The 16,876-nt window shown below is 40.8% G+C and overlaps 1 protein-coding gene across 6 annotated transcripts in view; it reads left to right on the top strand.

Annotated features, from left to right (window-relative positions):
• Positions 1 to 9,178: 9,178 nt before the first annotated feature.
• Positions 9,179 to 16,876, top strand: part of LRBA (LPS responsive beige-like anchor protein) — a 369,063-nt gene continuing 361,365 nt past the window's right edge. For 5 of the 6 annotated variants that reach the window (XM_014254789.2, XM_014254786.2, XM_088057133.1 and 2 more), the window contains exons 1-2: positions 9,509 to 9,595; positions 9,943 to 10,408. In XM_014254789.2, the coding sequence (XP_014110264.2) occupies positions 10,193 to 10,408 (216 nt within the window). In that variant the 5' untranslated portion in view covers positions 9,509 to 9,595; positions 9,943 to 10,192. Of the gene's footprint in view, positions 9,229 to 9,508; positions 9,596 to 9,942; positions 10,409 to 16,876 lie in introns of those variants that run through there. The other variant, XM_088057132.1, reaches the window with a different exon arrangement.

Below are 16,876 nucleotides of genomic sequence, written 5' to 3'. Positions count from 1 at the left end.
TGTAAATGCACACAAAGCAGAACACCAAGGAGGCCATTTTACAACAGATTTAATGAAGAGAACATCTACATCTCCTCATAAACTTACCTAAACGACTTTGAAAAAAGAATGGAGTTGATTAGACAGGTTAATGGGGTGATGTCTTTATAAATGACAGATGGCTGTGTTAGAACAGAAAGTTGTTCACTCTCCATTTTTTATTTTATTTTATGAGATTATTTTACCTTTTTTTTTCTTTTACTTATGAAAGCATTGCTCATACATTTTTGATTAGCAGTGTTTCACTGGAAAAAAACCCAACAATTTCCAATGAAACTAAAGTTTTAACTGGATGGATGTTGTCATTACGCTTAAGTGGCAGTAATCAAAACTAAAATACAAAATGAATTTTTTTGAATTCCAGGTCTTTATAAACATCCTGACCTCCCCTCATCGGCCTGCAAATGGAGAAAAGTGCTTACAGATTTGCAAGCTCATAAGAACATAACAAAGAAATGGAAACATGCAGAAAACAGCTAGCTTTTTAATGTATAGGGAACCCATTAGGGGTGAATTTGGCAAAGTAATTAAAAATGGCATGGTTTTAAAAAAAGAGAATTAAGTATAATTTAAGAAGTTATTATAATGCAAAATTAGCTGTACTTAAAAAAAGTAATAATATCTACCAGGGCACTCAGAATGATCAAAGTGTAAGATGTGCAATAATGTAGACTGTTCATCTTCCCTCAGATTTACAAGGTGACTGGAGGAGAATCACACAAACCGTGATAACTGAAGGAGGATTCACCAGGTTTTCACAGAGGCCTCTGCCTGTGTGCTCTGGGATCCCTGGGCAGGCCTTAAGGGGAGGATGTGCAACACCTGATATATCTATTGAAAGCCCCTGAGGCAGCAGCAGTTCTTGGCTCTTTCCTCAACAGCACTTGGCAGTGGTCTGTGTGCCGCCATTGGCATGTGCCATGATTTGGGAAGCTCTGTCTAAGGATTCCCAATGCCTACCTGGCTGTTAGATAGTCACCATCATGCAATTATTTCTGCAGTATTCTCCCATCTCTCTTCTTTACCTGTATGAAAAGAAGTCCATTCCTAAATAGACCAAAAATTAAGAAAATATTATATGCATTGCTAACCTTCTCTCTTCCTTCTCCTTCGGCATTTTTCACTGATCTGAAGTGTAGAGTTTCATCATCTGATGCAAATCATTGATTAAAACAATCCTATTGAACATCTCTCTATTCATTCATCTTCTGTGAATGAATGTAAGAAAACCAAAGTCCCCCAGGAATGTTTTCTCTTGAAATTTTCTCTGTGAATTTAGGATTTATGAGAACTACTAAAATAAGTTTAAAAAAAACCTCTGGATCTTTGGGGCCTTTTTGAGTGTATTAGGATTGTAGCACTAGAGCCAGAGTGAAACAATACTTAAGTACCTTTGTGAAACTCTGCAGCAGATAGCAGTAATAAAGGTAATTCTAGACAGGATAATGTGGCTGGAGTGCATCATAGTCTGGATCAGAATTTTTGCAATGTTTTCAAGTGCTAGGATACTGTTGGAGCTTTTTTATGAAAGTGCAACAACATATCACAAGTTTAATTTCATTTATCTGGCCATGTGTAAATCAGTAGTTCCCACAATGGTGTCTAATCCTCATTAATAGAAATGGATCAAGCTTATCCCTTAGGCAGGTGAGTATGTGGCTGGCAGCTGCAGAGATAACAATGGTCTTGCTTTTACCAATAACATTTGGGGGGATCATTTGACATCATACTTAAGTCACCACAAAATTCTATCAACTCATCCCACAAGTCACCTCTTATCAACATAAAGAAGATGAATTTCACACAGAGTATTCATTGAGTTAACAGCTGCGTCTGGCTTCATGTCCCTTGTCAGTACTTCCACAGATGAATTGCTGTAACATCGGTAGCACCTCTCATCAATGTATTACCATCTGGTCAAGTGTTACCAAACCAAGGTGGACGTGATGCAAAGGAGATTGTTTAGATCTACCTTTGCTCAATTAATTCCTTAATTCTATCTCCTCATTTCACCTTAATTCTCTGTCCTAATATAGGGTCCCTGCTACCAGATTGCAGATTTCCTTCAGATCTCCCATTTCTCCTGAGTTAGCTAGATGTTCACAGCATTTTGAGGTGGAAGTACTTTTTTTTTTGTTTTCAGTTGGTGCTAACTGGAGTAATTAGATCAGTGGTGGATTGCTGGTTTCACAAATTTAGTGGGGATAGGATATAGGGGATAATACAGAAAGGATTATGTGAAAGATTTATATCTTCAGAAAATACTGGCTTCCACAGTGCCTGATGCTTAACAATAAGCTACTGTCTTACAGCACCTGGCTGCTTTGGAAAGTAGTCAGTTTGAGTGCCTTGATATGCAAAATACCACACCTAATCCAGTCAGACAATCTTGATCACTTTGTGACTCAGGGAGATAAGTAAAAGAATGTTCCTTGGTGCATGACTTCTAATAATCCAATGAAAGATGCTGCAGGTTGGTAAAACTGTAATCTTCTAAATGTTTTATTCCTGTTTTCATTCTGTTCCTAAAGCAGGAACACATTCATTACTGCTCTGTATGGACTGTCTCCCTGGGCATTTCCTTGCTATTGCTTATTTTTCTCTAAAACAGGCTCTTACTTGCCATTCCTTTCACTTTCTGCTGTTCCATCCTCTGATTAATTCACCTAATTATTTTGATATTGTCCTTCTCCTTTCTTCTAAAATATGAAGATCACCTTCTCTTCCTTGACCTGCTCATCCTCCTACACAAAGTTCTATTAAATTTCCTCCCTCCCACAGAGCCTCCTCCCTCTGTATCCTAGAAAAGCATCAGTTCAGGAAGAGCTATATTGAAAAGAAAATGAGGTAGCAAAAAAATATTTGTGTCAGAAAAATTATAAGGCATTAGTATCTATACTAGAAAGGTTTCAGGTGAACCAAAATTAATACAGCATCCAAAATGTACATAAACTATTAAAGCAACAAACAAGCAAATACAGCAAGAATTTTCAGAGACATGCCCTCCTCCTTATTTTTTTTTCCTTTTTGTGTAGCCACCAGTTGCTACGTAGTCTCTGGGAAACAGTGACTGCCAAAATCCTCAGGCTTGTCCTCTTCTGTTTTTGCTTCAGTGTTGTGATCCAGAGAAGTACTAAAAGCCAGAGGGAGATTACACAGCTCCTGTGTCCACTACTGGAGTATCTCTAATTTTTGTAGTTCAAACAGTACAATAAAACCGAAAGACTGAAGCATCACAATACCTACCAACTGTGAGCTGTTTTTATAATAATAATTGTAATAATTCAAGTTTTTGTTACTCATTCCTTGCTGTGATGTAGCACAGGCCTGTAACTGCATTTACTCCACAGATCTTAATCCAGCCTCTGTGAGAAGCAATTTGTTGGGGATTTCAAAACATCCTCTGAGATCATACTAGAGTTTTATGCAGAAAACCTCTCATAATCCCTCCCAAAACTCTAATATGGAGCTATTTCTGGATCTTATGCTTCTTTTGGATGGACCAGGCTTGGCTGGAGAGTCTGAACAGCACATGAAAAACAATTGCAGGGCAAGCTGAATGTGATGAGGGAAGGGCTGGGAGCAGCTGCTCCCACAAGTTCACTGAATCCTTTGGGTGCAGCACAGCAAAGCAGGTGAGCACAGGTGCAAAACACCTCCCTCCAGCACACTCTGCAAGTGCACAGATATCTGACTTCATGAATTTAAACTTGTCTTTCAGTGAACAGGGCCTAAGTGAAGAAACATAATTTATAGTGTCTTCTGTTTGCTCATGTCAGGCACCTTTGTTTTGCCCAAAACCAATGTAGGGTTTATTACCAAAGCAGAAAACATGCAAATGTGTCTGGCAGTGCTGCCAGAAGCTGGATTCTTAACAGGACTACAACAACAACAACCACATCTTTTAGTACAAACGTGGGAGTGGAAAAAAAAGGCTAAAAAAACAAGTGTGCAGAATCAAAAGGAAAAGTAAAGACTGCTCATTAAAAGTAGTGCAACAATGAGGTGTTTCATGAATTTATTCAGAATTTTCTGTGGTAAAAGTTCCTGACATATTTCCTGCTATAACCTGCATAGTGTAAGGAATTACACTGGCATTTTGGGACTCCTTCAAGGTTAAGAGAACCAAAGAAATGAGGTAAAGCAGTTTCTTCAGCTCAATGCCTGCATAAATTCCTTAGAGAATGGAAAATGCATTTTCCAATGCCACCTAGCTGAGACTCACTAGACATTTATTTATTAATTCAGTGCTTTTAAGAACACTGATAGCAGCAATCTACCAATCATGAACTCACGAGGGAGACAAATGAAGAGTTATACTGATCACACTTGTAAAGAAAAATGAGAAAAAAAATCATATGCATTTTTAAAAGTACATTATAAAAACATAAAATCCTGCATTATAAAAATGTACCAAAGTACATCTAAAAATGAAATAACACCATCTAACACATATAAAACCCTTCATATCTAATCAAAAAGAAAGCAAGCTTCCTCTTTAGGCAAGCTGATCTTTGTTTTGGGATGACATTGCTCTCTGTAGAAACAGAAACTGAGAGGATCTCTCATATTTAAGGTGAATAGTATTTAAAAGCAGGTTTTTAATTTGAATTTTAATATCCAGTCAAGGATTTTTAAAGAAGTTCTAAATCATAGAATCATAGAATCATTTAGGTTGGAAAAATTGCTCTTAAATAATGGAGTCCAACCATTAACCCAGCACTACTAATCCCACCCTTAAACCATGTCTCCACATTTACACATATCCCTCCAGGGATGGTGACTACCACTTCTGTAGTCAGCCTGTTCCAATGCTTTATAACCCTTTGATCCTAATACTCAATCTGAATCTCTCTGGCACAACCTGTGGCCATTTCTTCTCATCCATTGCTCAAGATTAAGAACCATTTGGTCATAAAATGTTATAAAATTATGCATTACTTCTCTTCCCTCATTTTGCTTAAAGGCAGAGTATTTAGTTGCTTAAATGTACCTAAAACTTTTTCTGACATTGCTAGGTGTCATGAAGCGCTCTCAGACCCTGACAAAACTGAACACCAATTTTGTTGCACTGTGAAAGCAGAAGAAAGTTATGAGTTATCGTGGACCCTTGCTTTCTTATCCTGTATGCACTAAATGGAAGCTTTTAAGTAAAAAGATCTGATCCCTGAGCGCTGCTCAGATTTATCTGCAGCAATGTAAAGGGTAATGACTTCAGCTGCCAAAAATTACTCTTAAAACAGATGCAATGGAGCTGGCAGTGGGTCTGCTCCTCAGCTGATGAACTTCACTCCCCCACCAGATATTAATGCACAGTGAAAGACTCACTGGAAAGACCCCCAAGGCTTCTTTTCCAAGCTCCCTCAGGCTCTCCTCCTACACCAGATGCTTGTGTCTCTTCACCGTCTCTGGGGCCTCTTCCAGGACCTGCTCCAGTGTGCCCATGTGCCCTCTGAACTGAGGAGCCCAGAACTGGACACAGCATTCCCAAAGGGGTCTGACCAGTGATATACAGAGGATTCTGAAGATTTGAATAAAGCTTCTAAACCAGCACCCATGGTAATACTTTAAAGGCTATTTAAAGAGAAAGTCTAATTTTTCTTAAAATGGGGCTTAGAGACTTTACTAGTACTTTCCATAAGATCTTGTGGATTTCATTCCCAAACGGGATTTAAGTTAATTTTTAATCCATGCTTTCTGATTTTTCTTTTGTGGTGTAAGGCTTACAGAAAATTTCTGTCTTTTTTTATTCCCTTAGTGCAACACTTGGAGTTTGCTTTTGAGAGGCAGAACCAGCCCTGGGCTTGTAACCACACTTGGGAAGCTCAGGATGACAGGGTTTACTTCCAACACTCAGCTATCTTTTAAATATTTTTTATTTAATCTAATCTAGTCTGTTTCTCCAGATCTTTGGTCATGTGTTTTTAGCATGGTTGCTTGAACATAAACCCAGCCCAAATTGAGATCAACAGGTCAGCTGAAGAGCTTAACACTGATTCTACCTGGTTGAAAAATCAAATTTAAACAATTGTATATGGAACTCTAAACTGGCAGTCTGCTGAATTTTACTAGCCTTGACTAATGCACATAGTCCACTGCCTTTAACAATCAAGGCCAGTCAGGGAGTATTTATTTATCTCTAAGGAAATAAAGGAAGATCTGACAGGATTCAATGTGACAATGCTGCTTTCCCTGGCAAGCTGGATTTGCTGGCTATTGGAGTATGCAGTTTAGATGAAAACATCTGAAATCCATTAAGCTGGATTTTTGTAATTATTGTATTTATTTTCTTTTTAGTGAGATGTTAAAAAAAGAAGAAAGCAGAAAAATATTAACAACAAATGTTATATTCTCTGGATAACAGGAGAGGCCACAAACAGAACACATACTCCAAGTCACTAGGTATATAAAAAATCCCAAACGTTATTTCATTTCTGCTTTTGCCTGGTGGTGAATAGCCTGATGGAAATTTAGGGGCAGCCATGGAGAGAGGGAATACTTAAAAGCAGGCAGATAAAACTGATGTTTGTGTACTTAGCCAGTTTAAAGGCTCAAATAAAAGTTCTATCTTCCTTACAAGAGGGAAGATAATACTTTTGCAAACTAAAGGTGACTCGGAAAGACACGGAAGCTCAAGCAGTAGATGTAAGGAATCCAAAACATGCATGGAAAATGCTGGCAGCAGCAAGAACTAAGATTAAAATTTCAGTGTGTGTGTAGCCACACAAGATCACTGTAGCTTTGCAGAGACTGATTGTGTCAACATTACAGTTCTAAACACTTCTCATTCTGAGGAAGAAACTGCAGATGTTTGCCGCTCAAATTAGAGATTACCATCCCTCCCTAATAATGTCTATGTATGTATGTAACCAAGGAAAATGAGAAAAGCAAGCTAAAAAAGCAGCTTAGTCTTTTTTCAGGACTTGTAAATTCAAACAGGAGAGCAGCTATGAAATGTTCTAGTCTTGACATGCACTCTATAGATAAAAGTAATAATGTGAGAAAATTATGTAGGAAGGGAATGGAAAAGGCATTGTAATGGAATGTGTTTTGTCTTGACTGCCTTGTACTTTTTGCCCCAAAACCATGGGAAATTTGATACCTACACATACTAAGTATGGCATTCTCAAAACTCAATTCAATTCAAAAATTCAGTTCTCAAAAATTAAAATTTTATATGATGTTGACAATAATATGAATAGTAATAATACAGTTAGCATAATAATTAATATTAAAATTTGCAATAATATTTGGTATGCTTACAAGGAACATTGCAGATCACTTCAGAAAAGCATTTTCCAGAAAAACTGTAGTTTGAGTTTCCTTCTACCTTTTATTTTTCAGTGTAAACACTGTCAGGGAAGGGTACACCCCAATATGGTGCAGTATCAAATATAAGGAGAAATTTTTATTTCCCATAAAAATGCCAGCTGTCCTTCTTGGAAATTCTTTAATGCCAGATTTCAAAACACAGAAATTTTTACCAGTTTTAAGAATCATTCCCTTTCCCTTCATAGAATTACATAAATGACAGCTTTTTATATCACACAGGATGTGAAGTTAAAATGTATATGTGCTTATATTTGTTTTCTATATCTGTCTGTCTGCAGGTTATGTTCACATTCCTGAAATGATCCTTCCTTTGGAAATTTTTGATGCTGCCATGTTGGCTGTGATAGATACTTTGTTAATAAACCTCAAACACTTGTCTGTGCTAAACAGCTGGTACAAGACCCTATGGCCTTTAGGAGTGTGTCTAATCCTTATTAACACAGGCAGTCCCCTTAAAAATGCACGGTTGAAGACTCCTTGAAAGGAGAGTTCGGAGGAGCAGACATTCCCACTTCTTTGTTAACAGATACTCAGATTAATATCAAATAAATTAACGTAAAAGATGGAACAAAAGAGATAGGATAGGATAGATGCTTATTTGTAGCTCCCATCACCCTAGGAGAGAGCACAAAAAGGGCAGCAGTTCTTGTGCTTTATCCCAGCTGTATGTGGAGGTTCTGCCACCCAGCCTGGGGCTTGGTGGGGGCTTTGGGGCACTGGGTTTTGGCACTGCCACTGCTCTGGGGACACCTTTTGGGGCTGGGGAGAGGGGCTGTGACATCGGCTCTGAGAAACCAAAACAACCAGTGCCACTTTCACAGACTTTTCACCTGAAGGAAGAGAGCGAGTTTTCCTTCCCCCATCCCGCTCCCTTTTTTCCTCAGCTCATCACATCTGGGTGGTGTCTCTCATGACCCACATTTGTGCCCCTTGTGCTCTCCAGGGAGCAGCAGGAGGAGGATGAGGAAGAACGACAGCGCACTCGCCCATGCTGGAGGTTTGGACTCACCTGCCTCCCCAGGATCGTTCTGATGATGGCAGGAGCTGGAGCTGGACAATCCAAACATTCTCTTCTCCCACACAGCCATGGTTTTCCTCTGGGGAAGGTCTGCAAACATGGGGCACCCAGCTGGGGACCCGCTGCTCGTGTTGGGTTTTTTTGATTCTTCAAAAAAAAAAAAAAAAGACCAAAAACTCCCCTTCTCCAAAACCACCCCTCCCAAAAGAAAAAGAAAATTGCTTCAGGAAGAGCAGACTTCAGTTACTGAACAGTTACGGAATTCAACCCTAGTGAGACCACGTCTGGAGGGCCATATCCAGTTCTGGGCTCCTTAGGACAAGGCAGACAAGGAGCTACTGGAGGGGATCCAGCAAAGGGGCACAAAGATTATGAGGGGTCTGGAGCATCTCTCTTATCGAGAGACTGTGGGAGCTGGGCCTGTTCAGTCTGGAGAAGACTGAAGGGGATCTCATTAATGCACATAAATATCACAAAGGTGGGTGCCCAGAGGATAGTGCTAGACATTTTTCAGAGGTGCCCAGCGACAGGAACAGGAATAATGGCCATAAGTTAAAACACAAGAAGTTCCACCTCAGCATGAGGAAGAACTTTATACTGAGAGTGGCAGAGCACTGGAACAGGCTGCCCAGGAATGACTCCCACTCTCTGGAGACATTCCAGACCCACCTGGACGTGCCACCTGCTCCAGATGACCTTGCCTTGGCAGGGGGAATGGATCAGATGATCTCCAGAGGCCGCTTCCCTACCAATTCTGTGAACACTGCGATAGTATGGGACAAGTCATTGCGCACAGCCTCGAGGCCGGCCGGGCCCACGCAGGCGCTGCGTGCCCACAGGTAAGCAGGGTCCCGGGGGATGAGGGGGATGAGGGCGAGGGCGCGGCTCCCGCTCACCTGCGCTCACCTGCGCTCACCTGGGCGTGCGCAGCGCGCGGCTCCCGCCCTGCGCCGCGGCCCCGCCCGCGCCCGGCCCGCGCAGGCGCTCCGGGGGCTCCGCGCTGTCATGGCGGCAGCGAGCGGCAGGAAGGAGATGGGGCTCACCGGCACCGCGCTGTGAGGCGGCGGCAGCGGCTGGAACTTGGGGCGCCTTTGGGCGGGGGGAGCGGCGGGCGGCGCAGCGCAGCGCAGCGCAGCCGGGCAGCGCAGCCGCCTCTCGGCTCCGGAGCCGCGCGTCGGGCAGCCCGCGCCCCCTCCGCAGCCCGCGGTGAGTACGAACTTGGCGGGGCGCTGCACCTGCCCCGGCCCTGCCCCAGCGGAGCCGGGGCTGCCGCGGGCAGCAGCCGGGCGGGAAGGAGGAGCGTGTTCCTTCTAGGTTAAAAAAAGAAAAAAAAAGACAAAGGAAAAAAAGAAAACAAAACAAAACAAAAAAAGCAGATTAAACCCTTGAGGTGGGGGCTCGGAACGCGGCGGATCCGGGAGCATTTCCGCGGGGAGAGGCGTGAGCGCTCCCGGGGCGGCTCCCGCCGGGCGCGGGGCAGGGGCCGGGGCGTGCGGGCTGTGGGCAACGCCTGACGGAGCGCGGGCTGAAACACACCTCGGGTTGTCCTTCAGGGCTGCGAATACCTGCCCGAGGGCAGCGCTGTGACAGACGCCTCCTGCCGAGGGGAGAGCCGCGATTCCGAGGGCGCGTCCTCCCCTCCCGCCTGACACCCTCCCCCGCCGGACGCCGCTTTCCTCGGGGGCCGGAGCCCAAGGGAAGGAAGCAGAGGGCCGCCGCTCACCTTCCCGGCTGACCAGGTCTTCCCGGAGTGGCGAGCGTGTGGAGCTGGCGCTGGAAGCCGTAGCCTGCGGTGAAGTGGCCATGGCGAGTGAAGGCAGACAAGTTGTTCAGCCAACAGGTGATGATGGAGGAGGAGCGGGAAAAGAAGGAAATGCTGCTGAAGGGGGAAGTGTGCTGCAGCCTTTGAATCCAGGAGTCCCCATCCGAGGCATCAAGATGAAATTCGCTGTGCTGACAGGACTGGTGGAAGTTGGTGAAGTGTCCAACAGAGACATAGTTGACACTGTGTTTAACCTGGTAAGTCGATTGCCTGGATGAGGGGAAAGAACAGCATAGGTGTGCAGAAGAATCTGCAGGTTTTTTGATGCTATTTTTCTTCCAATAATTTTTTATGTATTTACACTTTCACCATGCTGGATTTCAACCATGTTTTTTTTTTACTTATCACAGAAGCTGGGAAAAAAGCATATGAGCTTCTTTGTATACACTCTTATACTTGAAACAACTGGAAGCGTCCTCCTCCTTTGTTTTCCTCAGAGAAATTGCTGCTTTATTTAGAACTGAGAAGCATATTGTTATGTTTAAACATTTAGCAGGTGTACTTAACAAGAAAGTTAAATGTTAATTTAGTAATTTAAACTGTCATCAGAGCACACGTACAGTTTTAAATCGAAGCGGTTTTTCAAAGATGTTTGGATTCCTTCTTGCTTCCCGTTGGCTTTGGAAATATGTAGAACTTTTATGTTCTGTGTGCAGGGGTGAGGGTGTCAGGAAACAGTTCATTCAAAGATATTTTAAATAGTCTGCTTTTTGGAAAGAGTAGAATATTGTTTCAGTGTCCTTTATTTTAAATTAATGAATTAGGGACTCGGCTGCTATTTTTTTAATGCTTTGGGGCTATATTTATATGTTTCATAACAGATCTCAGCAAACATTGAGCATGCAACTTTTCCTTGTTGAAATCTAATATATACCATTGAACTTTTTGGGCCAGTTGCTTTAAATTGTGTAACTTAAAGTGATTGGACTAGTTAATAATGTTTCCTTGATGCAGGATGTCAAACATTAGGAGAAAAACTCTCAAGTTTACAAAGATATTCTGTTATTACCAGAGGCCTTAAAACATCTCTAAAAACAATTATTGTCCCTCCTTCTTCCTTTGAGTGAGCAGCTCTGGCTCTAAAACAATGTGGTTTCTGACAAACCAGGAAGTAAGAGCATTTAATAATATAAGGCTCAGTAACAAGGAAAGTTAAGGCAGAAGTCATACTGTTTTTTTATGCTGTTTGCATTTCAGTTATTTTGTTATTAGTATTCTTTGCTACATGCAACTTTTAATGATCACTAATTATTTGTGGGCAGTGTCTGTTTCATGTTTCTTGGTGTTATCTTGGGTTATGATAAATATTTATTTTGGAATATTTTTGTGTTAACAGTGTAGTGTCCTAGATTGTTTGGATGAAAGTCTCAATACAGGAGAATGGCAGTAGTGACAAAAATAAAGCGCAGATCAGTGGTTTCATGGATGCTTTAAGTATGAGGAAGTGATTTAAGTTACTTGGTGTCCGCTTGACAATGTCCTGTGCTAAACCCAGTGCTCGCGTGCATGGACATGACATTTAAAAGGAAATTCTGGTGAATAATTTAGAATTTAGGACAGTTGTGTGTGGGGAAATTGTTCCTGAGCATGTTAAATTTTACTTTGTTTCTAGTGTGGTCTTTTGAGTGATGTGCTGGACATGTATTTTATGGCAGCAGTGTAAAGAGGTTCAGCAGAATAATTAAAAATGTAAAAGCTCCTTGATTCCTGTTCTGCTCCATTTGGGACAAGAGAAGAGCAAAAACTTCAGAGTGATTTAAGAGTACCCTTGATTTTAGATTTAAGAGGTCTGGAGAATTTGAACTGTGGACTGCATTTTCCTGTATCTTCATTTCCCAGATAGACAGGGGAGAGTTTCTGGCATTGGAAATCTTTGAAACTGTGTTCTCACATTTTCTGCAAGTGAAACAGCATCCCTGACCTCTCTGAGAAGATTCCTCAACCATTTCAGCACACATGTGGGAGGCTAAAGGTCATGCTTTTTCCCCATGTTATTTTATCAGCTGATGGGTGTCGTGACACAACCAACAGTTTGGTAGTAAGGACTCTTTGCCTGGATATGTTAGAACAAAATCCAAATTTTGGAGCAGTAGCAAAAACTGTTGGCCGCTGGATGTCTCTGAGTTTGAGGAAAACATCAGCTAGCTGGCAAATCAGATATTTTGGAAGAAGATGTCTCAAGGTTAAGTGGTTTTATTAAAACTGAAATGCATGAAAAAATCAAACCAGCCAACAAACTTGTAGTTTTTGTTACAGAAAGCCATTATTTTCTAGATTCCTTTTTTTTTTTTTTTTAATAAAAGCTGTGAAGCAGACTTTTTAATGTAGCTTTTTGGGATATGAGGGATATGAAGTCTCCCTTCTAAGCAATTCTTATTCATCTATCACAGTTCTGTCTCTGTTTGTTACCTGTGACCATTTTGTCAATTAATACCTCTGAAATCATGCTGACCTGAATTTAAGGTGTGTCAAGTACTGGTTAGCAGTGATGTACTTGTTTTTCTCTGTGTGGCATACAGAAGATCTGTAACTTTTATCTGAAAAGGTGACTCTTAGCTCTGGCTTTTCTGGTAGTTTGTTTCCCAATGGCTTTGGTGTGTGCAGGTTGAACTGGGGGTGTGACAATCACACCCTGATCTGCTGTTGCCTGATGGGGTTAAGCCCCGAGTATCCCTTCCTGTTTGGTTTCATTCTGTGTGGTGACTCACAGCTGCAGTCACCAGGGCTGGGAGCAGAGATCTGCTAGCCTGCTTCTTATTATTTGGAAAGAGGACACCTGCACTATCTGGGGTTTGTTTGGTCACTAAGTTGAGGCATCTTTAGATCAGAGTGCAAGGAGGGCTGGGAAAATCTGGGTGGAAAGGTGGCTTAGCATATTTATTCTTTATGGCATAACCACCTTCAAGATTTTGGGCAAAGAGTTTATTTTTTAAACAGGGATGGTAAGTGCCCTGATTTTACTTTCATGAGAAAACATATTGCTCTTAGTTATGTCCTTCCAACTTGCTGTAGCATATGGAGGTTATCAGGAGAAGACCAAAGTGCTATCTTGATGTTTCTCATCTTTAAGTATTTAAGAGATGGTCACATTCTGTATGTGAAAGACTTAGGAGGTCAAAAATCTCAAGTGCACAGATCTGCTATTACAGGTCTAAATTGATCTGCTGCTTACTAAAGAAATTTAAGCCTCTGTAGTTCTGATTACTCAGGTAAATAAGTTGTTCACTTCAGCAGTGTTAGATCTTGGAGACCCACCTCTGACATTTTCTTTGTCCAGCAGTGTAACAAAGTGCTTAGTGAGCTCACTTCTAGCATCAAAACTCTACTAGTCTTGTTTTGTTGTCTTTGGAAATTCTACTCCTAGAAATACACAAGTTGATCTGCTTTGTTTTGGTCAGTTTTCTCAAGAACACAGTTTGCCAGCCCAAGTTGAATGTATCTTTGTGTATTTCAGCACCTCTTAAAAGTGAAGAGGGAAATAGAGACTTTCAAGACACTGATTATTCTGTAGAAAACTTTGAAAGCAAGTTCTTGTACTAGTATTAATCTGTTCTGTTAATTCTTATTTTTTGACAGACTAAGCTAAACTATGGATATGTATTCCTCATGTGTTGTGAATTTTAGTTTTAATTGACTTTGGGCAGAAATAACTCCTTGAATTTCCTTTGCATACAAATCAGGTGAATTATTGTTCATTACCTCATATTTGCCCCCCCTTAGTTTATTAAAATGAAAAACTCTTCTGGTTGGAGAAGATGATAGAATTGAAAAATAAGTTACTTACAGTGGAATCTGTTACTAACTTAAAATAACTCTAAACCAGTTTTGCTTTCAAAAGCTTTAGTGCTTCTAATTGTTTCATTGAATATGGTATAGATTGATACTTGGTTTGGCTCAATTTTTTCCCCTCAGTCTGTGTTGCAAAGACTTTTTTTTTTTTTCCTCACCAAGAGTGACAAAGTGCAAATGAGAAAGAAACACAGGTTTTCATCACCTTTGGAGGAAAAATAATGAGATCTGAGAAGCAGAGGCTAAAATTGCTTTGTAAATTTAATTTGCCAGCCCTTTCACTTCTGCTAGACTTTACTAAAACCACATATAAAAAATCAACCTAACTTAAAAAAATTCTTACAGATATTTTCCTGCTGATACATTAGATAATCTAATTTGGATGGTTTTGGCACACTAATGCAGCTAGAACACTGTAACTTGTAATGGTTTTTATGAAGTCTGAATTCCCCTTTTCTTATCTCTTGTCACTGACTTACTTTGCACGTATCATGTTATAGAAACCCCCAAAGCTAATGCTGATAGAATTAAATGTATTGCAGTAGAAAAATCCACAGCAAATGTCTTTGTAACAATGCATTCCTTTTATTACATTACTACATGTTTTTAGAGACTTTATTTTCTACATAAACTTATCAATGCTGATGACAAGTGAGAGTAACCAAGTAGCTCCTAGAATATCACTGAATATTGTGTATTTCTTAATAGATGCAGTCCTTCTTAGTAGTTTCCCAGTAAATACACCTCTGGCTACAGTGATCCTAGTTCAGTCACTTCTGTCCACTTACAGTACAGATGATAAGGTAAGTTTGTGGCTTTAGCTGGGTCAGACTTGAAGGGTTTATGAAAATAAGATGTCATAGTAAATTAACAATCAGCTGTCTTAGAGGTCATGCATGGTTTTTACTTATTGAAGTGATGCGTATTGGGGTTTTTTCAGGTGTCGATGCAACTTGGACATTACTTTGTAGTTAGTGGATACATCACCCTATGTAATATATGCAGGAGTTAAGGGAAATTTTGTGGTTGGCTGAGAAAGGTATGGTATGTAGAGAGGCGGTAATGGCAGTCTTTAATTAGGCATGCAAGAATTTAGAAGAAAATTGCCTAGGCTCTGAAGAGGAGCTGGTTTGTACTTCGGTTCTAGTGTCAACTCACTTCTGTAACTGCAACTTAAAACACAGTGTAGGACAACAAAATATTGAGGACAAATTTTTAAAGACTGCATGGGAAAGTTTTCAGTTTTGCTTACTCTTCCGCTAAGTTGACAGACTTTTATAGCTCCTCGTGTCCAATCTGAGATTTCAGGTGTCTGTGAAGGCCTGGGGATATGCTCTTTGTTTTCCAGCAGTGTTGGCATCCTGTACTGACATTAATAGACTCTGTACAAACATAAAATAAAGCCAAAAAAGCAAAGCTGAAGTGTGTATCGTGTATATTACATGTATCGTGTCTTAATTGTGCAATATCTGTTAGATAATTTTTTAATTAGCAGTTTGTTCTACAAGGAAGCCTGGTCGAAATGTGTCCATAGCATGGCTTAGAAGCTGCCTTTAGAGGGGAACACATCAGCTGAATGACAGATTTTTCTAGGTGGTGTCTGGTAACAGAGGAGAGGGAGTCAGGTTTCTATTGCAGTTGCTTTGCTGTTTCTGGACAGTGTTTTGTGCTGCTTCTGCCAGTCAGTCCTGAGCTGGATGGACCATGGGCCTGACCCAGCAGTGCAGAGAGCGCAGAAACCTAGGGGCCATATGGACTGGCTCAGGAAAAGCATCTGTGGATTAGGGAATAGAATGAAATTAGTCAAAAGCATCAGGGAAGCAGGTGGATGGCATGTCAAGGTTGCCACAAAGGCTGAACGTGGCAGAGTGATACAAAAAATGGATAATTATAAATGCATGTTGAATCAGCATGCTTTGGTTCACTCCTCCAATAATCTTTTTGGAGATGAGTGTAAGTGAAGAGAAGGCTTTTGAAGTTGCTGTATTGGCTGAACATTGGAGGTTGAGCATAATCAAAGATGAAATGCTTGCTGAATTCTTTTGGGAAGTAGTGTTGGTTTGGTACAGTGTTCAGTACTCAGTGGCTGGTCAGGAGTACATTCAGATGCTGAAGTTTGATAAGAGGTACCAGTCTTCTGAAAATCATCAAGTCTGATTTTTTTTTGGCATATGTTATAGACTGAAGTCTGATGAAAGATAAAAATGAGCTTTGTCTGTGGTTTCATTCAGTATCTGTATATTTGCTTTACCACCTCCTGGTGAACCTGTGCTCATTCTGAGCAGTCTGTCGCTTGATGTGGTGCTCAGTGCTCTGACCTTTTATTTTTTGCTAGATAAGTTGGCAGCTTAAAGCACTGATAGCTTCTGTCTTTATGCAGTCATCAAGTTCTTTATGAGCCTTAAGGAAGAAGCTTTAATCCATTGCACAGATGAAATAAGCTCTGCAGTTTAGTCGCTGGAATGTGGAATAGCTTCTTGCTACCTTCGGTGTTTCTGTCTTTTTCTGTCTTCTTTAAAAATCTATTCTGTCAAATTCAGTCTTCATGCATTAAATTTATGGGTATCTTTTTAAAGAACTTCTATTTATTTTAAATGGGTCAATCTGGCAGAAAATTTTTGTTCATAATCACTAGTTACAGTTAGCTAACTTTCTGCTGTTCAAGTGTCTTCCCCAGCCCCTGGAGGCCTTGCTGGCCTCTTCACAACGTTTTGCATAATGGTTTTTGGTATTAGCTTGACCTAATTACTAATGTCCTAATTTAGATTACGTTTCTGCTTTAACTAATGCCGTATTTTTCTGGTGGACTTGGTATCGGACTAGAGCACATTACTGCCCATTCGAAAGCTAGTCTGACCATTTTTATTTGACTCTGG

The sequence above is a fragment of the Pseudopodoces humilis genome, chromosome 6 (assembly GCF_049639895.1).
Source record: "Pseudopodoces humilis isolate 2021_Gansu_Grassland_sample_001 chromosome 6, ASM4963989v1, whole genome shotgun sequence".
NCBI lineage: Eukaryota > Metazoa > Chordata > Aves > Passeriformes > Paridae > Pseudopodoces > Pseudopodoces humilis.
The sequence above is the reverse complement of the archived record's forward strand: the minus strand, read 5'-3'. Positions and strand labels throughout refer to the sequence as shown.